We start from the raw sequence: 23,347 nt of genomic DNA on the forward strand, positions 1-23,347 counted from the left end.
TTTTCTGGTTTTGTTCACTACATAGGTGAGTTATTCTTGAGTTCACAGGTTATAAGGGCCTAAAAACATTGTTGTGGTTCCATTTACCCGACCGACAATTGAATTCTGGAGCCGACCCTATTTTTTCTCAGCGGTATGATACCACTGGTTTTTCCCGGCAATGGCAGACATCGGTCATTCTGATGGAGAAAGTCGACATGACGGCTGCAAGCTTGATTGCATAAACAATTACACACTGATAAATGTGTTATTAGTTGTGCTTTACTTCTAAAAAAAATATGTAAAAACAAATTTAAAATCCTACCTACCATAACTCAATTTTAAAGAGATGTAATGGTAACCACAACATTTTTTTATTTGGCCTAGATTATTTGACAGGTTTACAATAACACAAACGTCATCATACATGGTTAGCAACTATTGAAACAGTTTGATCAACTTGTGTAAACAAATTCAATGCACTTTATACGGAACATGGAAGCACTGTCAAAATCGAGCTCTCAATTACAATGTTCATTTGTAAGCTTTGTAAAATGTCATTGTTACCAGCCAAGCGGAATTAACTTGACACGCCAAAAATAATCCAATATGCCCATATGATTATTGTTTACTTTATCAATGTAGGCAAGGAAGAACTGTAGTTTTCAGATAAATTTTATATTTTACAGTATTCCATCAAAATGGGAGGCATACCAAAGTAGGCTTCATACATTCATTGTGCCTCATATAATCCTTTTCTTCCAACGCTTAGAGAAGAAGACAAATGATAATGGCTACCATGGATACAGTAGTTGATAATTAACACCCCTTCAAACAGGTGTTTCACATTATGGTAGCACTACATCAGCTTAAAAAAATAGATTCAGTAGGAAGGTTTTCTATTTCTTTTCAGATTCATTACTAGACAGTATGACCCACCCTTTTGATAGCTTTTACTTTCTTCTATGTAGATATATCTTTAGAAATTAAGATTACCACACCTGCTCCACTTGTAACTAAGCTGGAGACCATTTCTCCTACAAGTGATTTAGACAAAAGATACCCAGCTATATAACTCAAAGAATGGTTGTTCAGTGTTAAGAAGACAGTAAGTCTGCAACTACAGTGAAACCTGTCTAAACCGAACCCCATGGGACCGAAATAAAATACTGGTTTAGACAGGGTGCTGGATTAGACACTCATCTTTGATCTTTTGTAATTGTTCAACAATGAATTGGATTAAGGGACCTAGATTGGGCTGCTCATATCCATGACGGTTTAGAGCGTTTGATTCATCGCGCAATCACTACTTCCTGATTATCTAGCATGCCAAGAGGATTAATTAGTGTATTGGATTATGGATTAAATTGTGTAATGTACAAACAAAAATAACTTTTATAGTGACAATGCATAGTGACCTTCTTGTGGTTGTTCCAAATAACAGAGAGTTGTGATCACTTCACATATAATTGAGCCAAAACGTGTAGAGTTAATACTACTAAATGAATTTGTGAATAAAGTTAATTAAATAGATGCAACTGAATGCAACTGAATGTTTTATAACCAAACAGTGTAATAATAAGAGTGTCACTTTAACATGTTTAATGAAGAAAAAAACATTAAAGAAATGGCTCAGTATGTTTCCGATTTGACCACACAATCAATCAAAACCAATAAAAAAATTAAAATCTAAATGTTTTCTTTCTTGGAAATGAGTTCAATAATATCCATAATACAAAAATAACTATTCAGGACCCTTAAATTTCTTCACTATTATTTGTACACAAGACAACAAATTCTTCCACAGTTTCTTTAAGAATGTTCATGTATTCTTCTGAATGTTACAGTTATAAATCCCACATAGATAGATAATATACCTTGGACTTATAAATGTCTTTATCAGTAAACCAAGTCAAAAGTAACATGGGTCTTATGATTCTTTTAGATATAGTCAGGTTTTTGTTTGAGTTGGTCTGTGCCCTGTAACCATAGAACACGGGTAACATAAGTAACCTCCCCTGAACAAACAGGATTCTAGTATAGGGGCATGACAGCTGTAGAAACTCACTCACTTATCCTCATAATGAAAATATTTCAGTCAAAGTGACATCTTAAAGGTTTCAGATTGAATTAATTTCTGATATACTATCTGATACTCCTGAAACTATTTCAACTTTGGTACAGATCAACTACTTCAGGAAACTTTGCAAATTTCACAACTTAGCCATAGTAAATTCTGTTTACAACTATCAACTAGGAACTGTGCACAAGCATAAAATATTAATAAAGGTATCTTTTACCAGGTTTTATATGCTGTTCCAAATGGTGATGGTACTTATTCCTTTTACTTCAAAATGCTACATATCAAAACTAAACAAAATCTCTTCTGCATTTGCTGGCTAATGTTGAAAAGACTATTGAAAGTTGCAGAAGTAAGAAAAAAACCTTTTCATCTCCATCCTTTTGCCTGTCCTCATCTTCTCCTGCATCCTTGGCGTCATTGGCATGCCCATGCATATCATCACCTTCCTCTTCATCATAATCTAGCTCTACATGCTCTTCATTGAAGCTGGTATTTGACTGCACCTTACCTGCCTTATCACTGTCTCTGTGGACAGGGGAAATATCATGACCATTAAGGATGGCTCTGGAACTGCCATTTTCACCTATCTCCTCAAATTTTCTTAGTGAATCTACACTTTCCATGGAAATGTTCCGTAAGATATCTTTTTCAGGATCCTTTGAACTATGAACATCTGACTCTGGATCAATGTTACTTTGTGACACTTCAGAGCTACCCGATGTGTCATTAGAAGGTGCACTGCTGTGTTCTATTAATGCCCTTGGTGAGCTAGTAACAACACTACTATGTACAATGGGCACACTGGCATCGCTTTCTGAGAATATTTGTGGTTTGTCAACACTCTGAGATACTTTGGAATCTGCATCAACCTGAGATAAAGAATGCTTGTCATCATGGAGGGAAGATTCTGATTCTTTTACACTATCATCAGAATCTCTTGCCATTGCTTCCCTACTGCTGACTGCACTGTCACATATACCGTCCTCACTCTGTTCTGTGTTTCCTTCCATCAGGTCAAGAGAATACAAGTCTTCTTCTTCCTTTGAATCACAATGTTCCTTAGTTTGATGCTCAGCCATAGCAAGGTCCTCTGAAACCTTGTCAGTAGATGGACTCTGATGTGATGAGATGTGTCCTGAGCTGTCAGCATGTTGTTGTTCTTCTTCCTGGGCAAAAGAAGTTGATATTGCATCTCCTTGGTCAACTGTTGAGTCTGCACCCTGGTCCTCTTGTTGAAGATAAACTGCAGAGTCATTTTCTGTCATATATGATGGCTCTGGGGATGCAGGAGTGTCATCTCCCCATACATTCTGTACACCATCAGCTTCTTCTGGAACAGACCTTGCTTCATCTTGCTCAGAACCTTCGGTGCCTTCTTTATCTTCCATTGCATCACTTGCTTCATACAAACGAGAACTTGTCCCACTCTGCAGTTCTTGAGGACTACCTGGACTCTCTTCATAATTACCTGGGCTGGGAGATGTGGGTCCTTCCACATCTTGCATATCAACAGGTGACCTGATGTTTACATGCTGTTGTTCATCAACAACTGGAAACTCATGTTCCATAGGAGATGCATATTGAGCTGGTGGTGACTCTGGACTTTCTTCTTCACTGTCACTCTCTTCAACACTTGCTTCATTTTCATTTAATTCAGCACTCTGAATGTCAGTTATCATAGATTCCTGACTCTTAGGATACTCTTCATCATAGCCATAGTCACTCTGGTGTCCAGAGCTGGATGACTTATCAGGAATAAGAGCATCAATGTCAATTGTTTCACCATCTTTGTCTTGTTCGGTCACATTTTCTGGCGATTGTTCCATAAACTCCTCAGCTTCCATTTGGCTGGTAAGGAGTTATATCTGCATAGGAAAATATCAATACTGAGAGTTACAATTAAGCAGGTACATGCTTTCTTGTAGCAACGGGTTGATGTGAAACATGAAAAGGCGAGCATTAATAAAAGTTAAAAGTTTTAATTGGACAGCAATGACAGTAAAGTGACCATTGATTCAGACACACGTGTGTCGTGAATGGCATCTCGTCATTTTCCTATCCTACAACCAATCATGAAAATACTGACGCTGTTACAGTATGTCCAGGCCTGATCACATCCACAAACCGTCTTGTCACACGTTTTCAGTGTCGACTCAAAGGAGACGCTTTGTCAGTCAAATTAAGGAATTTAAATGAAAGCAAATCCTCACCCGTTGGCGATTTCCTTAAACCTTGTCAATCTGACTCAGAAATGGCTATAATTAAATATGAATTAGTATGAAATAGTATCCAAAAAGATTAAAATCCTGTAAGGCTAGAACACCACAGCCTCTGGTGTAGAGGCCGCCATTGTTCTACATTGATTGGTCGAAGTAAGTCATATGATCAACCGGAAGTAATAATTTGGGTCAAACATGGACGTAGGAGAACTGTTATCATACCAGGTAGTCTAATTATTATAGTAATATTTCTCCACAGATCGCATTACACGTATTGTGGATTTTAGTAAAGCCGCTTCTGTTGTAAAAAATCAAACTGCGTGTAATTTGGTTTCCCACTGAAAGTTACGATGGAATATACTCGCACGAGCACCTGTTATGTACCCTAAATTCGTCAGTCAACGTTGTTTAACCGGCAGTGTAGTTGTCAGCTGGTATTTCCATTCATCGTTGTTCCTTAATTAGTGGGAAGGGGCCGTGTAAAGTTTAGTTAATTGGTTTAACTCTCTGAAAAAAACACGATGGGATATATGGAGTGCATCATTGCTTCATGTGCAAGGTCCAAGTTGGAACACACAATGTGTGAAGTCCATTTCTGGTGTCCCCCGCCGTGATATTGCTGGAATATTGCTAAAAGCGGCGTAAAACTAAACTCAGTCAGCCAGTCAGTCCAAGTTTGAACAAATGTGAACAAGTTCAAGAACCTTGTAATTCCACCATAACAATCCCATTCTGTTGAGTATTTGCACTTTAACGTGTTTAATGGAAGCACATTTTTTATTTCAGTTAAAGGTGGGGGGCTGAACTCAGGTTACCACCTTGAAGCTAATGAAGCCTAATATGTTATTCTGATAAGCCAACATCCTAGCAGTAGCAGGGGAGCATAGGCTATGACGTAGTGCTGCTTACCAAGTCATCAGCACACAAACGTTTACCTTTATGCACATGTGCAGTATCCAAATTGTTAATAAAACTTGAAACTTGATACAAACCCAACTGTTCGTAAAGGATTGCTTGATCAGAAAAGTGATCTAAGGTATAGAGTTCGGTGAACCCTACCCTATCTATGCTTAACACAAGAAACACTACCACTAAGTGTATAGAGTTGGGTGAACCCTACCCTATCTATGCTTAAATCAAAGGTGAGGTGAGGTGAAATTGGGTTTAACGGTATAGTGGTTGGGAGAATATTTACGCTATCATATGACGACGTGCATGCGTGTGTATGAGCGGCTGCATGTACTAGCCCAGACTGAAGCTGATTTTATAGTGCTAGCCCACTGAGATACCATGCCGCAGTGAAGCATGAATACCCCACTCAGACACATTATACTGACTCGAGCCGACCAGTCCTTGTTGTACCCATTAATGCGAGCGCCAGACGAGAGGGGACCAACAAGTACCATATTTTAACGCCTTTGGTATGATGTCTAAGGGTATAGAGTTGGGGATCGAACCCTACCCTATGCTTAACTAAGGTATAGAGTTGGGTGAAACCTTCCGCTATCACCCGGTGGATCGCTTAACTAAGGTATAGAGTTGGGTGAACCCTACCCTATCTATGCTTAACTAAGCTATAGAGTTGGGTGAAACCACTACTACTTAACACGGAGGCGGTTTAAGAATCAAAGAGGTACAAGAGATCTGTGACGTGAGAGCCACAGTCAGCAATCTAAGTCATTTAGCGCTACAGTAAGGTGCACTTGATAAACTGCAGTATTACACCAATCTGGGACAGGCAAATATATGGTTGATAGCAAGAACAACAATCCAAATCATCTGATCACAATGGCATACAGTGCATCAATCAAACACTGTAGCCCAAAGTCAAATTAGTTCTGTAATCCTGGGAGATTCCAGAGTTCAAGCAACTTCATCCTATCAACCTTTTCTCTCTCTGATCTAGTCTAGCTACAGAACACTATGATGTATAGCTGGAACAATGTAGATTGTGGTGTTAAACAGCATACACTCACTTCATGAACACTATGGTCTGAATTGTTTCTCACTTTGATTTGTCCAAGAGGCAAGATGCAAATGATTAATGATTGTTTGCAAAAGTTAATGGTGATGACCATCTGTCTGTCATGTATCATTGATGAGAGCACTGGCCATGCAGGATTATCACACAAATGAATGCTTGGGTACAATTTATTATGTCCCATTTGACACTTCTCTCCTGATAATTGATACCATACAGGATTACACTGATAAAGTAAAGTTTTCTCTGGATCTGATGTTGTCATTGTTTCTAAGAATATGAATTATAATGGTCAGTTCTGATCAAAGTAGTATTCATATCATTAATCAAGAAAATGGCATATGTGGGCAAATGTGGATGACCAAGTATTCTTAAGGTGGATGAGTACATCAAGGAATCATTGACCTGTCACTGATAAGTTTCATATAGTGTTTTTATTTAAGTACTAATCATCATAATTTTCAATGATTTACAGCCTGACAAACCAATTGCCAACCTAAAGAAGAGAAGAGATGACGATCGTCCTGAATATGATGTCCCTCGAAAGAGGAGGATGGGAGACGATGATGACCCTGAACGAATCCTAGAGATGGCTGATGATGACCTTCCAGTAAGTATTGAGGTTATCATCCACCACTGTAGATATTTTCTGGGGAATAAGTCTATTATATTGCATGGAATAAAATTAAGGGCATTTTAAGCATCACTGAAACATCTTAAAAAGAATACTTCATATCCATCAGCTGATAAATAGGAGTACATTAGGAGTGACAGGTTTTGGCATCAGAACATGAGACAAGAATTGACCTTACTGTTTGTATAAATCAAAGTGTTATTTTTCAGACTGATGTCTTGGATGAGACAAATCTGAAGAAAATGTTGCTGCAGTTTGAAAAGAAAGTATACCGAAATCAGGAAATGAGGATAAAATTTCCGGACCTGCCTGAAAAGTGAGTTGTCAGTTTTGTGAAAGTGGATGACATTCACCTTTCAATGTCTTACTGGTTTTTACAGATTTCATTCATCCATCACATTCATAAGTAATATCTGACAATGTTAGTAAGTTTTAATAAATAGGATTATTGTCAATACATCAGTGCTTCTTGGTTTCATATGTATTATGTCTTGATGGACATGCATCCATAGCTTTCATCACAGTTCCTAATTGGATGACAAACAAGGCGAATCAAATTCTGGTGATGTTGCTGCTTATTTTAGTAATTGAGTGAGTGAGGTGTGTTTAAACCTGTTTTAACAGTATTCCAGTTATATCATGGCATTTTGAGTTACTCACTTTCAGACTGGCTTGTGTGAAACTGAACCCTTTTGGTAGCTACTGACTGACTTGTCAGCAGCCAGTCTTGATTGGTCCCAGCCAAACTAGTCTATAGAGCAGGGATTTACTTTGAGTCCTGTATTTGAGGGTCCCTGGGACTCATACTCTTGATTTTCAGGGGTCCTGAACAACAAAATGGGGGTCCCAGACACTTAAATATTATCATTAATACTATTGTTATATTGTGTATCATGATCATCACATTGTTACAGTAATTAAATTGCAAAACATACCATAACCCAGCTGGTAGCAAATTCAGTGATAACTTATTGTCACTTGATTGGAATTTGTACAAAAAGTATTTGGACTTTTTCTGAGTCCCTGTGGGCTCGCTAATACATTTTGTTGCGTCCATTGTCAATTTTTATTTGATAGGACGCAGGAATTCGCGTCCTGTAAATCCCTGATAGAGAATATTATATGTGATGAAATGATGTCAGTGTTACTTGTGCAACATTTGCCTCCCCATCAGATGAAGTGATAGGGTATCCAACATAGATATTTGCCAATACAACAGTGTTCCACACTGCTGACACAGGAACACTCAGCCACACTATAGAGTTATGTCCCTTGGGCGTTCTTTATGAATATCCTACACACAACTTGTGATTGATACCAGTTTGGCAAACACCGACAACACCGCATGCGACAGTTGTCAATGTACGGAGAAATTGTTTACATTTCATATATGGCAAGTGTTCTCTGTTTGGAAGCTGTTCTCCTCAAAGTTTCAATTATCTGTTTCAGCCAAGTCATAGTATTAAAGGGAATAATAAATCTTTAATTGCATCAATACAAAGTTAAAAAGAGTGCGTGTATGCCCCAATATATACATTCTTATATATATATATGTATATATTGGGGCATATAAAACCACAATCAATGCTTCTTTATTTAAAATTATGATGAATATCAAGATCTCATTATTCACTTTAATCTGGATTACTTAAATACTGTAAAAATCTATCGCACAAAATGTCCAAAAGTAGTACAGGTGTTCAGTCAGGGAAATATTGCATAGATAAATAATAGGAGAAATTTATCTGGCATTCTGTTTTATTTATCTATGCAATATATATATATATATATATGTATGTATGTATGTATGTATGTATGTATGTATGTATGTATGTATGTATGTATGTATGTATGTATGTATGTATGTATGTATGTATGTATGTATGTATGTATGTATGTATGTATGTATGTATGTATGTATGTATGTATGTATATATAATAGAACTGTAATCACTTCTCCCTGAAGATAAAAGTGAAACATGTTGGATCAAAGATCGTGTCGTGTGATTATTTCAGAAACTTCTTCTTATATATATAAATATATATATATATATATATATATATATATATATATATATATATATATATATTATTGAGAGAAATGCATTATTTATTTTTAGAGAAGTGTAGTGTGATGTAGTGCTTTAAGACATGCATGATAGGGCTGGGACCTATACTATTGTAATATTCCAGAGCTCCAGATAAGATTTAGCTCATGTGGGTACTGTACCCACTGTATGCTTTTGGAGTGGGTATTATGAATGTTGAGTGGGTATTTCATTTTCCGTTACCCACTGCTTTCAAATATGTGCATTTTTCAGTCATTTTACTCACGTAAGTATTATGTCATTGAGTAAGTTTACTAAGCTGGTATGTTCTGCCTTATGTCATACCTAATCAAAACCAACTTAAATATAATGGAAATGATTTCATAAAAAATCATCCAATACTGACAGTACAACGCTTGTCCTATACTAACAGTACAACTTGATAGCAATCGATGTCTTTTTCATTATGCAAGCGATTTTTATAAATATGTTCCGTACGCTTTTGTTTTAAACTTTTTGCGTTATCTAACATTTTAAATGCGTAATTGGTACGCAAAAACTATTTTTCAATGCGTAATTTGAAATTTTCTATGCACATTTTTTACCTGTATACGCAGCTTATCTGGGCCTCTGATATTCAGATCTGTTCATGATGTATTTGGTCATGTGATGCTGAAAGAGATGAATACTAGTAATGTGCCTGTTTGTCCTACCTGTGACAGGTTTATGGAGTCTGAGATTGAGCTGAATGACATCATACAGGAGATGCATGTGATTGCCACAGTGCCAGACCTTTACCATGTGCTGGTGGAGTTAAACACAGTGCAGTCACTGTTGCAGCTGCTCACACATGAAAACACAGGTATGTCGGCCATATAAAATCTTGCACACGTAGATTGAATTTGCTGGTATAATGGACATGTCAGGCAGGACACACTGGACATGGAGAAATTTCTGGTTTTTTTTTTTGTTACTTTATTTGCTTGGCCACTTTTTTGGATGGATTGCAAAAGTAAGCATATTGAACCGCAAAAGAAATGCAACCTTTTATGAACTAGGGTTCAGACCATGGAAGAGTCCTGATGTATCCTGCTGTGGGTAATCCTATGGGAGGTCGGGGCCGTGGAATGGGTGTAGTCCAACTAAAAGACATGTTATGGTGTCAAGGATACATTTTGTCTGCAGGTTTGGTTAACATATCAGGTAACACAGATGCAATAACCTATGCCTGAACAAGCCATCCTCCAGATAAGTCATGTTATATTCATGTTATGGTGTTAGTGGCAAGTATTTGTATGAAGTGAGTGCTAAATACTAATGTATCAAATTTGTTTTTACAGAAGAATGTTGACACTTTTGTTACTTCTCATATTTTTGCGAGTTCCATATCTTTACTGGATGTTTACCCAGACCCATCAGCAGTTGTTTACCCAGACCCTTTAGCAGTTGTTTACCCAGACCCTTCAGCAGTTGTTTATCCAAACCCTTTAGCAGTTGTTTACCCAGACCCTTTAGCAGTTGTTTACCCAGACCCTTTAGCAGTTGTTTACTCAGACCCTTTAGCAGTTGTTTACCCAGACCTTTTAGCAGTTGTTTACCCAGACCCATCAGCAGTTGTTTACCCAGACCCTTTAGCAGTTGTTTACCCAGACCTTTTAGCAGTTGTTTACCCAGACCTTTTAGCAGTTGTTTACCCAGACCCTTTAGCAGTTGTTTACCCAGACCCTTTAGCAGTTGTTTATCCAAACCCTTTAGCAGTTGTTTACCCAGACCCATCAGCAGTTGTTTACCCAGACCCATCAGCAGTTGTTTACCCAGACCCTTTAGCAGTTGTTTACCCAGACCCTTTAGCAGTTGTTTACCAAGACCCATCAGCAGTTGTTTACCCAGACCCATCAGCAGTTGTTTACCCAGACCCTTCAGCAGTTGTTTACCCAGACCCTAAGCAGTTGTTTACCCAGAGCAGCAGTTGTTTACCCAGACCCTTCAGCAGTTGTTTACCCAGACCCTTTCAGCAGTTGTTTACCCAGACCCTTTAGCAGTTGTTTACCCAGACCCTTTAGCAGTTGTTTACCCAGACCCTTTAGCAGTTGTTTATCCAGACCCTTTAGCAGTTGTTTACCCAGACCCATCAGCAGTTGTTTACCCAGACCCATCAGCAGTTGTTTACCCAGACCCATTTAGCAGTTGTTTACCCAGACCCTTTAGCAGTTGTTTACCAAGACCCATCAGCAGTTGTTTACCCAGACCCATCAGCAGTTGTTTACCCAGACCCTTCAGCAGTTGTTTACCCAGACCCATCAGCAGTTGTTTACCCAGACCCTTTAGCAGTTGTTTACCCAGACCCATCAGCAGTTGTTTACCCAGACCCATCAGCAGTTGTTTACCCAGACCCTTTAGCAGTTGTTTACCCAGACCCATCAGCAGTTGTTTACCCAGACCCTTTAGCAGTTGTTTACCCAGACCCATTTGTTTTAGACCCAGTTGTTTACCCAGACCCTTTAGCAGTTGTTTATCCAGACCCTTTAGCAGTTGTTTACCTAGACCCATCAGCAGTTGTTTACCCAGACCCATCAGCAGTTGTTTACCTAGACCCATCAGCAGTTGTTTATCAAGACCCATCAGCAGTTGTTTATCCAGACCCTTTAGCAGTTGTTTACCCAGACCCTTTAGCAGTTGTTTACCCAGACCCTTTAGCAGTTGTTTACCCAGACCCTTTAGCAGTTGTTTACCCAGACCCTTTAGCAGTTGTTTATCCAGACCCTTTAGCAGTTGTTTACCCAGACCCTTTAGCAGTTGTTTACCCAGACCCTTTAGCAGTTGTTTACCCAGACCCTTCAGCAGTTGTTTACCCAGACCCTTTAGCAGTTGTTTACCCAGACCCTTCAGCAGTTGTTTACCCAGACCCAGACCCTTCAGCAGTTGTTTACCCAGACCCTTTAGCAGTTGTTTACCCAGACCCTTTAGCAGTTGTTTACCCAGACCCTTCAGCAGTTGTTTACCCAGACCCTTTAGCAGTTGTTTACCCAGACCCTTTAGCAGTTGTTTACGTAGACCCATCAGCAGTCGTTAACCTAGACCCATCAGCAGTTGTTTACCCAGACCCTTTAGCAGTTGTTTACCCAGACCCTTTAGTAGTTGTTTACCCAGACCCTTTAGCAGTTGTTTACCCAGACCCCTTCAGCTGTTGTTTACCCAGACCCTTTAGCAGTTGTTTACCCAGACCCTTAAGCAGTTGTTTACCCAGACCCTTTAGCAGTTGTTTACCCAGACCCTTTAGCAGTTGTTTACCCATACCCTTTAGCAGTTGTTTACCAGCCTTGTAATGCCTTTTACCAGTGTATGAAATAAGCCAAAACCCACTTGCCGTCAGGGCTGGTAACATCCTAACATCAATTCTAAATGCCCTTCAAAGAGTTGATCATAACATTACCATCCAAAAGTGGATTTAACCGGACCAGACAGCAAGATATGGTGAATTTATTCAGATGTATCGAACATCTAAAAAAATTCACAGACCATCGGGCTGGCTAGCTGTAAATTAAGAAATCTAACCCATCTTGGGCGGTCGGATGGGCCTTATTTCATACACTGCTTTTACTCAAACCCAATAATGATTGTTTATCCAAACCCTTTAGCAGTTGTTCAGATGTCAGTGTGATGTGATTTAGTAATAACTGGACCACCAAGTAAGATTTCCTTATTTAGTGGCAATGACCATGATGATGTACTTGGGTATTATGAGAAATAGAGTAAGAATGACTAATTGCTATCAATATAAGGAAGAAACCTTAAATTTGTCTCAGTCAAATGAAACAAAGAAATGGTCTATGTTAATACATGCCTTTTTCACCTACTAATTTTGATCTGCATGCAGAAAATAAGTGTGTGTGGTGACTCCACATGAGCAGATTAACTGCATGTATGAATGATGTTCTGTTGCCAGATATTGCAATAGCTGTGGTTGACCTGATCCAGGAACTGACCGACGTTGACACCCTCAATGAGAGCGAAGAGGGTGCAGGTGCTGTAGTAGATGTGTTGGTGAGTCTGTGCTGTTAAGGGAAGCTCACTTAAATATCTTTCCAATCAGATGCCAAACTTTACTGCCCAGAAAACTTAATTTCTTGTGTTAAGATTTTGTAAAGATATTTATTAAAATCACTGAAAATATATTTGGTGTGTCCCAGGAAGTGAATCTTCCATTTAATGAATTCAGAATGTCTCAATTCTGTGAATAATTTCTTTCCCATTTAAATACCCATATACCAGCTTATCTGTTATTTAGACATTTCAATTCCTGTGTTTCTTTGCCATATTCCCTTCCTCAATACCCATGTACCAGCTGATCAGTAAATAAGCCATTATACTCCCTGTCTGTGAAGGCTGTATATTTCTGTCCTCCAGCCGTGCTAAGTTGTGCTGCAGGTGTGCCACAGGTGTGCTACAGGTGCCACCTAAATCAATTCCCTGCCTTCACTGTTGAAACAGCACATGTACTGGGGTAGTGTATAAAATGTGTTGTGCATCTCCCTTTAACAATGTTTTGGTCTCTCAAATCCACCATTGTTCATTTCAGCAGGTATGTACATCTCTTGCCTTGCTCACGATAGCGAATGTTTGTTTGTTTCTAGTTGGAAGGGCAAGTGGTGGCAGTTCTGGTTCAGAATCTTGATCGACTTGATGAGAACGTGAAGGAGGAGAGTGATGGTGTGCATAACACTCTAGGTAAGGGAGGGGGATCATTACCTGACCATAGGGCTTGCTTTCCTGTGTGTGTCAACATCGAACCAGGGCTGGTTGTTCAGCACTAGTGGTGTGACGACGATTCATCGATACCCATCGATGCATTGATCCATGGGCCGCGATACAGTGAATCGATACACAGTTTTACATTGTCATATATACCGATACGATGTTTCAAATGGGCCATGATACATCAATGTTTTACTTTGAATATTGCCGAATCGCGATATCTTTCAAGAAAGACTTACTTGTGTTTGATGATTAAAATATATGCGTACTTATTTTCCATTCATAAGTTTCTCGGAAATTCTTGCGTCAGGAACTGTGTCAAACATAGGGGTCGCATTTTATTAACATTCACAAAGTCTGTGTCTTAATTATCTCATTTCCGAATGAACATTGAAAAACGCTGGCGGAATTTGATGAAATGCTTTAAAATAGTTTTGTTATTATCTTTTAGAGTTGGTGTTAGAATTAAAGAGTTTAGTATCGTGATATGTATCGTATCGCCACCTTTGTATCGGGATTCGTATCGTATCACAGCTTAAGTAAACAATACATTGGCAATATATCGTCGTGACTAAGATTTTAGTATCGTGATGTATCGTATCGCAGGTTGTATGCCAATACCAGCACTATTCAGCACAAGGCCCTTGTTTGTTCTTCATCACCAAACGCAAGCTGAATGTTCAGCTACATACCTTTGCTAGGTGTTCTCCACCAAACCATGCAGGATGTTAAACACCAAACCAATGCTGGTTGTTCAGCAACATGTACACTGAGGTGACATTTCAGTGCATGAATGATGTCATTGTTTTCTTGAATACAGCTAATAAGTGCATGGAGCCCAGATTACACATCAGTTAAGCAATCAGGTCAAGTTAAGCAACGCTGGTCATGGAGAGTCCTTGGAGGGGTGACCATGTTTGGCAGCTTGACTCCTGAGAGTTTCTAGGACTTTAATCCTGCCTCACAACAAAGAACATGTAAAACATGTGGTCTCACCTTAGGCAAGTGAATTCAAAATTGCCTCTGTTCACCCAGCAGTGAATGGGTACCCGTTGTGATCAGTCATATGACTATTAACCTTCTAGTACCTCACAGGCAGCTTGGGTTAACTGGTGTATGAAGTAATAGTGTATTAGCAGACATGTCTTGAATATTTATATAAGTTGTACATATGTCCATTAACGGGTGACAGTGGAGTTAATATATTTCTGTTCCAGCTATAGTGGAGAATGTCACCGAGTTTCGAACTGAAGTGACCACAGAGGCAGCCCAGCAAGGCCTCCTGCAGTGGCTGCTGAAGAGAGTCAGGGTAGGGGAGCTTCTTCCACCATCTTATAGCACACTAGCCATATTCAGTCTGACTTGTTTGTCATATGTCAGCCACTCCCAGCCAGAGAGACTTGTTTATTTGTCGTATTGTGTTTCTACTCTCCCAGCCAGAGAGCCGTATCGTATATTTTCGTAGATAAACCGAATTTTGAGGACCCCAAAAAGCAGTCAGTAGAAGGGGGTCGGCTTATCTATGGGTTACGCTTTCATCAAACTTTTTTCTAGGGGTAAGAAAACATATTGCTTCGCGTGAGCAAACAACAGAAGACGACTTTGTCAGTAGAGATGTCAAATTTGCAATTAAACATCACTAGACAAGATTATTTACCTTTTAAGTTCTAAGTTGTTTTTGCTGGGCATTGTATTATTTGCAGGGATTAAGATTACCATGTGTATTTGAGCCGGAAATAGCAATCAGCTGTGCACACGTTTCCTGGCAATCAAGATCAAACATGCACAATAATATAGCGGAACGAATTCTGACGCAGTCATCAGTAAAATATAATACAGAATACTATTATTTAACCCAAAGAAATATATCCTAGCATTGTGTAATTTTAATGTACAGTTTTTGCTCTATATATGTCAAATATATATAATCAACAGTAAGGTTATACGGACCCTCATGAACGTGGTAAGTGGAAGTTGTACGCACATGGAATGAGGTAAAATAAGCAAGCCATTTAAATTCACACATTTTTACCAAAGTTACTGTAAACTAGCAGTCCATGGCAAACGAGGCGGTTATCAGTCCGTGATTGTTGATGATATGATGCGAAATTGGCTATCGCGGTTGGAGTGAAAAACGTACCCTCACAAATGTGGTAAGCAGAAGTTATACGCACATGGAATGGGGTAAAATATGCAAGCCAGTTTGTTGACATGTGATCGTCCAGCAACAATAAGTATGATATTTAGTGAAACAAAATATATTATCCATTTTCTGTCAACTACCGGTACACTTCATTTCGATGTGTGAGTAGACGCAATATGATTGTGAATTCTTTGAATAATGTGGACCAAAGTTATATAATTATCGGTAACTGCCAGTTGTCTGTGTTTGCTGCGATTAGGACCCCATCGCAGGGGATCGGCTTATGTACGAAACATACCATTTTGACACTGATTTTAAGGGTCAAGTTTGGGGTCGGCTTATCTATGCGGTCGGCTTATCTACGGTAATATACAGTATTTCATATTGTGTTTCTACTCTCCTATCCAGAGAGACTTGTTTATATGTCGTGTTGTGTTTCTACTCTCCCTGACAGTCATATGCCAACCTCTTCCATTCTTCCATGTGTGGCATATACCAGCAGCTTGCACAAAAGGAATATTTGAAATATTTGAAATATGTTTATGCTCCTTACTCAGTGATGTCTGCAATGGTTGGTGTTTTGTTGTTTACTGCCGCACTCAGCAATATTGCAGCTATATGGCTGCGGTCTCTAAATAATCGAGTCTGGACCAGACAATCCAGTAATCAACAACATGAGCATACGATGACATGTGTCAACTAAGTCAGTGAGCCTGACCACCCTTACAATAAGCATGGGCTACTGAAGACCAATTCTAACCCGGATCTTCACGGGGTGCTGTCTGTATTGCAAGATATGAAGTTTGTAGTGGGATTCAACGTAGATGCTCTGGTGATGTTTGTTGGGTGATGTTTTTTTATTTTTGACCTTAATTTGACATTTGCACCATGGATCACATCCTACAAGTATTTCAAAATGACTTTCATCTCACTGTAAACGGCATCTTCTCATGCAATATCCCCACATGCTCTTTCCCACCAATAATGACACACCAATTTGTGTGAGATTTCTTTTTTGTATCTGATTGTCACCATAATGATATTTATGGTCTGCCATTAGTCAGTTCTTTACGAGACCTGTGAATATCCAGGTTAGAATTTGTCTGCAGCAACCCATGCTTGTTGTAAGAGGCGACTAACAGGATCGGGTGGTCAGGTTCGCTGACTTGGTCGACACATGTCATTGCATCCCAATTGCGTAGTTCAATGCTCATGTTGTTGATTACTGTATTGTCTGGTCCAGACTCGATTATTTACAGACCGCTGCCATACAGCTGGAATATTGCTGAGTGCGGCATTAAACAACAAACAAACCCAACCAATCCATTCTGCTTTACAAAATGTCTTTAAATTTGGTACATGTGTATTTACTAGTGAGGCTGATCATATATGTTCAGCCACCCATTCATTCTTGCAGATTTGGAAATATTGTAGAAAATAAGCTACTTGTTTCATATAGGTCCTCATTATTTGTAACTATTATAATGTTGGTACTTTTTTCTTTCAGGCTAAAATGCCATTTGATGGGAACAAATTGTACTCAAGTGAAATACTGGCAATACTGCTGCAAAATTCTGATGGTAAGAGAGAGGTTTATTTTTTATAAAATCGTATATTTAGTTCAATCTGAATGGAAAGTTAAAATGAGCTAATATCCTATGCACTGTCTGCTGTCTGTTTTGAAAACTAAAACAACTCTGGAAATAGCAAAAAGACAAGATAATGAAAACCATCAAATAATATTTTTGCAACATTTAGAGCTATCCCAATAGTAAAATAAGAAAAATACAGCATTCGAATTTCATGCTGTTTGTACCTAATGTCTAAAAGGAAATGTTTAGGAATCACTTGGTGTTGCTGTACTTTTGGGTTGTGTATTTACAGAAAACCGACAGTTACTGGGAGACATTGATGGCATCGATGTCCTGCTTCAGCAGCTGGCTGTAAGTTGACAAGTAGATATACATACCACAAGTAGTAGTAGTAGAAGTAGTAGTAGTAGTAGTAGTAGTAGTAGTAGTAGTAGTAGTAGTAATAGTGAGGTGACGTGAGGTGAAATTGGGTTTAACGTCGTGCTTGAGAATATTTCGCTCATATGACGACGTGCATGCGTGTGTATGTGTATGTGCGGCTGCTTGTACTAGCCCAGACTTAAGCTGGTTTTATAGTGCTAGCCCACTGAGATACCATGCCGCAGTGAAGCATGAATACCCCACTCAGACACATTATACTGACTCCGAGCCGACCAGTCCTTGTTGTACCCATTAATGCCGAGCGCCAGGCAGGGACCAACAAGTACCATATTTTAGCGTCTTTTGGTATGACGCGGTCGGGGATCGAACCCGCGACCTTACGGCTCTCGGTGGGCGGCTGCTCTAACCACTACACCGGTTAGTAGTAATAGGAGGCCGGTTAGTAGTAATAGTAGTAGACCGTGTACAAATGGTGTATGTACTTGTAGGCCTATGTTGGAAGCCACGAGACTGTACAAATGGTGTATGTACTTGTAGGCCTATGTTGGAAGCCATATGTTGGAAGCCATGAGACTGTACAAATGGTGTATGTATGGCCTTGTAGGCCTATGTTGGAAGCCATGAGACTGTACAGATGGTGTATGTACTTGTAGGCCTATGTTGGAAGCCATGAGACTGTACAGATGGTGTGAGATGTACTTGTAGGCCTATGTTGGAAGCCATGAGACTGTACAAATGGTGTATGTACTTGTAGGCCTATGTTGGAAGCCATGAGACTGTACAGATGGTGTATGTACATGTAGGCCTATGTTGGAAGCCATGAGACTGTACAGATGGTGTATGTACTTGTAGGCCTACAAGAAGCATGATCCTAACACTAAAGATGAGATTGAGTACATGGAGAACATGTTCAACTGTCTGTGCTCGTCCCTCATGCTGCCGGCCAACAGAGTCAAGTTCCTCAAGGGTGAAGGTCTGCAGTTGATGAATCTCATGTTGAGGTTTGTACTTGATCACTTCTTCTTACAAGTGCTCTACAATTGACGTAGTTATGTTCATTGGTATGTGTGAATACTTTTCTTGATAAATCTTAGCATTCACATCCAAGAATTGTGGGTAGTCTGACTGGCAGTGTGATTCTGTTGTTTGAAATGTTGTGTTTCTTCTTAGACTTTGCTGTTGCCCAGTTTCCTTTGAATTCTTTGAACCAGTCAGCATGGTCAATTTGCTTGTGGTGGATTGAAATGACATCAAGTTTTTTGCTGCATATCAACATGTCTGTCCCACCTCCATTTTAGTACAATTGATAACAACCTAAGTTTCCATGATAACTAGTTTTAGACTGAGAAATAAATATGTTTGTCCACCCACCCACCCAACCAACCAGACATTCCTGTGACACTGGAAAATAGTGAACAGGTCAGTTGAAAGCATCTCCACTCCTTCTGGTATTTAGTGACCCCCTTAAAATCTCCAGATGTCTATTTCAGAGAAAAGAAGTTATCCAGGAACAGTGCTATCAAGGTGTTGAATCATGCCATGACAGGGAACGAGGGTTTGGACAACTGTCAGAAGTTTGTGGACATCTTGGGGCTACGAACTGTCTTTCCCCTCTTCATGAAGACGCCGAAACTGGCTAAGGCTGGTCCTACACCTGACGAGCTTGAGGGTGAGAAACATGAGTACTGGATGGAAATACTTGTTTAAAACATGATCTCAGTGTCATTATTATTGTGATTTCCTCAAACAAATCTTTCATGTTGACGAGTACTGTATACTGGAGCTACAGAAAAACAAATTGGATATTACTGTGAGATTTCTACAGATATATGTGTTTTCATGCATGTGTATTTGCATTTTTGATTTGTAATATTAAGAGAAGGAAATAACTTTGACTTAGTTGACAGTTGTGTATCCAGATTAGATTATAATGCCTATTTACTGGTAAATTTCATCACCCATGTGACACTTTTCTGTCTGTTCCAGAACACATCAGCTCTGTGATTGGTTCATTGTTACGGAACTGTTCTGGGCCACAGAGGCAGAGACTACTCAACAAATTTACTGAAAATGATCATGAAAAGGTAATATACATGTACTTCATATGAATCCTTTAGTTTTAGATAATTTGACTTGAATTAACCACACAGTAGAGATTCTACTTGTAAGTTGTAGCTGTATCATGAGGGGAATAATAACCAGAGAGATGCCTCAAACCACATATACCAGGGGATGAATCTCATAAACATTTCAGCCATACCACAGGGCTGGTTAGATGTAAAACTTGCCAGCCCAGACCAAAACTTACCTGCCCACACAAAATACTAATGTAAAATATTGAAAAAACTAATACTAACTTCATATACGTCTAAATTTGAACCCGACTGTCGGGCAGGTGAATTTAAGAATCTGGCAATCCGTGTTGAAAAGAACCTGTACATGCTGCATGTACCCCAATGATACTGCATATTTCTCTTGCCGACATCTTTCTGTCTGCCGATGTTAAAGAGTTAAAACAAATTGGAATTGGAGGTAAAATAATGTTTGTTATGCTGCAGGTAGAACGACTACTTGAACTCCACTTCAAGTACCTTGATAAAGTGCGGACTTGTGATGAACAGATTGAAAAAGAAAAAAAGGTATGTTCTTAGTGCTGCTGCTTACTTCCCTTTGTGTTTGTATGATGATGACTACACAAATTAAAATGTCATACAGCCTTCTAGTTGGCCACATGGCTCAGCTGTAGTCTTATGGTCTAAGCATTCACTAATCATGCTGAAGTCAAAGGTTCGATTCCCCACATGGGTACAATGTGTAAAGCCAATTTTGGGTGTCCCCACCTTTTATATTGCTGGAATTTTGATAGAGTGGCATGAAAGCCAACTCACTCTAGTTTGCCACAGAATTTAAATAATTTAAACCTGATTAGTACCACCCATCACTACTTAAAATATCTTGTGTATGGTAACTGACTTGATGCCTTTCAATTTTCGTTTTGCTATTTTAATGGAACAATTTTCCTGTAGTGTTACCTAAATTTCATTTAGATCTCTGTGCCCTAAAAAATGAACCCATCTGAATCCCTGTGTCTGTAAAACTCATGCAAAGAAGAGGTATGTGTATTGAAGCATTGCCTTCCAGAGACTGAGGCAGACAGGCGAGGACATCGATGACACAGCTGAGGAAGTGTTTTATCTGAAGAGACTGGATGTGGGACTGTTCACCTTACAACTCATTGACTACATCATGCTGGAGATCTGTGCTACAGGGGCACCATCAGTAAGTGCCTCAATTACCATATGAAAAATCTGTTCACAATTTCAGTCGATTATTACTAAATGAGCAAGTCATCAATCTTTTCTCTCTCTTTATGTCAATATGTAAAACCATGCAAGACAAGTTAGGCAAGGAGAAATAATTCTTCTGTTAATATCCAGATAATCTGAACATAGAATTATGTTCAAATCTGGCAATTGGCTAACCTATTAATAATATCACCCTAAACGAATTCATGTCTTAAATGACCAACACAATGATGAAAAACATTTATAAATTGTTTCATGAGCTAAGTTGTTCTTTCCAAGGCGTTCCGACTAGCACCTTTACCTGTCAGGTAGATGGTATTTTACCTGTCGGTATCCCGTACCTGGGATGGTGTGTCGTTACCTGAACTACGGTATACCCCCGTACTTCGGTCCTGACGATATGGGATGTGCGAGAGGTACAGTGTCAGTACCCGGGGGCCCTTGGAACTTTACCGTAGTTCATCCAGCAAACACAAGACGATGATCTTCGTTCAATAGCTTTTATTGACACTGTGTTGCCGGTCAACCTACTCTATGGTCACTCTATAAGACTTCAGCCGCAAAGCTTCAGTCTTAAGCCAAAATGCTGGTGCTTCAAGATAATTTCTGAGACGATTCCTAGTGACCAACAGCAAGAGCAGGCCCGCACCAGACTCCCGTTTCTGAGCTTTGCTCCCGCTTAAACCTGGGTTCCTACGTCACAGCCAACACCCTTTTTCATTTTTTCTATTGGTCAATAACCCATAATTTGACTATCTATTACTCTCCCCCACCTCTATTTCGTACCCCCACTACCATATTTGTACGACCGTGAGGTGGATTCCAGGAATCTCAGGGTCTCTCTCCCCTAACCATATATGGCTCGTAGAGTACCAGGAACTGGTGGCCAGGTCCCCGGCCACGTCGCTCCATCTTGATAGTATAGTAGTTTTTTCCTCTATCTAAGCTATGAGTCACTTCATCCTGCACTCACCAGCTCCAGCGACCTACTTTCATGTTCATTACCTACGTTACTGACTTTCTTCCTTACCTCCCACCTTACAACGTTACCAATCACTTCATATCTTAAATATTTTATTAAATCTCTCATAATTTGTATCTTCTGCCCCCTTAATCCCCTGTCATTAATAATGTTAATTGTATATCTCTTATTATAACAAATACCATTATCTCATGCCTATAATAGTTCATCCTTGGTCCTAGTTTATCAATACCCATCATGACAAAAACAATGTATATGTTGTTTCAGATTCGACAAAGAGTTATGCAAATTCTGAACATGAGGGGAGGTTCTATAAAGGTGATCAGGAACATCATGAGAGGTGAGCACTAGTAGTAACCAGCATCAAGGTGGGGAGATGAACTCCTGTAGCTTGGTGTAAATGGCCGACCAAGTCATAACAGCACCAAATGGCTAAATGGGGTTTCCAGTCATTGATTGTCAATCATGAATCTTTGTTGTACTTACACATGATCGGGGCCCTGGTTGTGGGCAATGTAGGCAACATTTCTCAAAGAACAGTTTCAAAATTTCATTATTCCCCCAAACAAATATATATATATCTAATGACCCTGTTATAATAGAACATTTAGTTATCTTTACAAAGTAATGTTTTCCTCTCAAGATACTAGGCATCGACCACATTCCTCTTTTGATGAATGCAACTACTAGTACATTAAATACAACAAATGTGTTGCTCAGTGTACATTACGTAATGGTCCTTTCATGTATAAGCTAACTTCTTGCGTCTTCTGTGGCAGAATATGCGGGTAATATTGGAGATGCTAAAGATGAGGAGCTGAGAGAAACAGAACAGAACAGGATTATTCAGCTGGTTGACAAATTCTAACTCAGATGAAAATCCAAGGTCATACCTTGTTACAATGGTGACATGCTCTGCCTGAAATGGACAATGAGATCACATCCAGCAGATGCAACAACACCCATGAAGACTAAGTGTGTTCAGAGACCTGCAAGACCAACCATGACAGATCAGTCATGGGATGTGATACACAGGCCTACCGAAGAAAACTTTCCCACTGTGCAGAAATACGCAGAAAAGCCCACATTCATCGTGGAAATAGCAACATAAACACATTACCTTGCTACTGAAACAGTGAAAACGGCAATGAAAAACTATGAAACTGCAACATTTTTATATCAGCGAACTTTGACCTTTACTGCGCATGCGCATTAGGAACCAGGCTTCTTTCCAATTTCCGAGCA

The 23,347-nt window shown here is 39.3% G+C and overlaps 2 protein-coding genes across 3 annotated transcripts in view; one reads left to right on the forward strand and one right to left on the reverse strand.

The window, feature by feature from the left end:
• The window catches only part of LOC124255222 (zinc finger CCCH domain-containing protein 18-like), a 30,715-nt gene extending 26,310 nt beyond the window's left edge, over window positions 1-4,405 (reverse strand). Inside the window, exons 1-2 of the mRNA XM_046689065.1 lie at window positions 4,273-4,405; window positions 2,425-3,927 (exon numbers count right to left, since the gene is read on the reverse strand). Coding sequence (XP_046545021.1) covers window positions 2,425-3,906 — 1,482 coding nt within the window. The 5' untranslated portion in view covers window positions 3,907-3,927; window positions 4,273-4,405. The remainder of the gene's footprint in view (window positions 1-2,424; window positions 3,928-4,272) is intronic.
• Window positions 4,406-4,440: 35 nt separating this feature from the next.
• Window positions 4,441-23,264, forward strand: LOC124255224 (beta-catenin-like protein 1). Of its 2 annotated transcripts, XM_046689068.1 has the most exons (16): window positions 4,441-4,506; window positions 6,738-6,872; window positions 7,106-7,212; window positions 9,667-9,806; window positions 12,891-12,988; window positions 13,579-13,672; window positions 14,917-15,008; window positions 17,350-17,422; window positions 17,727-17,785; window positions 18,668-18,816; window positions 19,306-19,484; window positions 19,802-19,899; window positions 20,374-20,454; window positions 20,957-21,094; window positions 22,370-22,442; window positions 22,882-23,264. In XM_046689068.1, exons 1-16 carry the CDS (start codon window positions 4,477-4,479, stop codon window positions 22,968-22,970), a joined length of 1,635 nt encoding a protein of 544 aa, XP_046545024.1. In that variant the 5' UTR covers window positions 4,441-4,476; the 3' UTR covers window positions 22,971-23,264. The 2 variants fall into 2 exon arrangements, 1 of the variants encoding a protein (XP_046545024.1); XR_006892643.1 differs by lacking the exon at window positions 22,882-23,264 and having other exon boundaries at window positions 4,477-4,506; window positions 20,374-20,453; window positions 20,955-21,094.
• Window positions 23,265-23,347: the final 83 nt, after the last annotated feature.

This window comes from Haliotis rubra, unplaced genomic scaffold (genome assembly GCF_003918875.1).
Source record: "Haliotis rubra isolate DU_JTF1 unplaced genomic scaffold, ASM391887v1 Scf599, whole genome shotgun sequence".
NCBI classification, from domain to species: domain Eukaryota; kingdom Metazoa; phylum Mollusca; class Gastropoda; order Lepetellida; family Haliotidae; genus Haliotis; species Haliotis rubra.

Coding starts and splice junctions, on each gene's coding strand:
- LOC124255224 (XM_046689068.1), top strand. CDS start 4,477: ATGGACGTAGGAGAACTGTTATCATACCAG. Junction 7,213..9,666: donor TTTCCGGACCTGCCTGAAAA/GTGAGTTGTCAG, acceptor TACCTGTGACAG/GTTTATGGAGTCTGAGATTG. Junction 22,443..22,881: donor GATCAGGAACATCATGAGAG/GTGAGCACTAGT, acceptor CTTCTGTGGCAG/AATATGCGGGTAATATTGGA.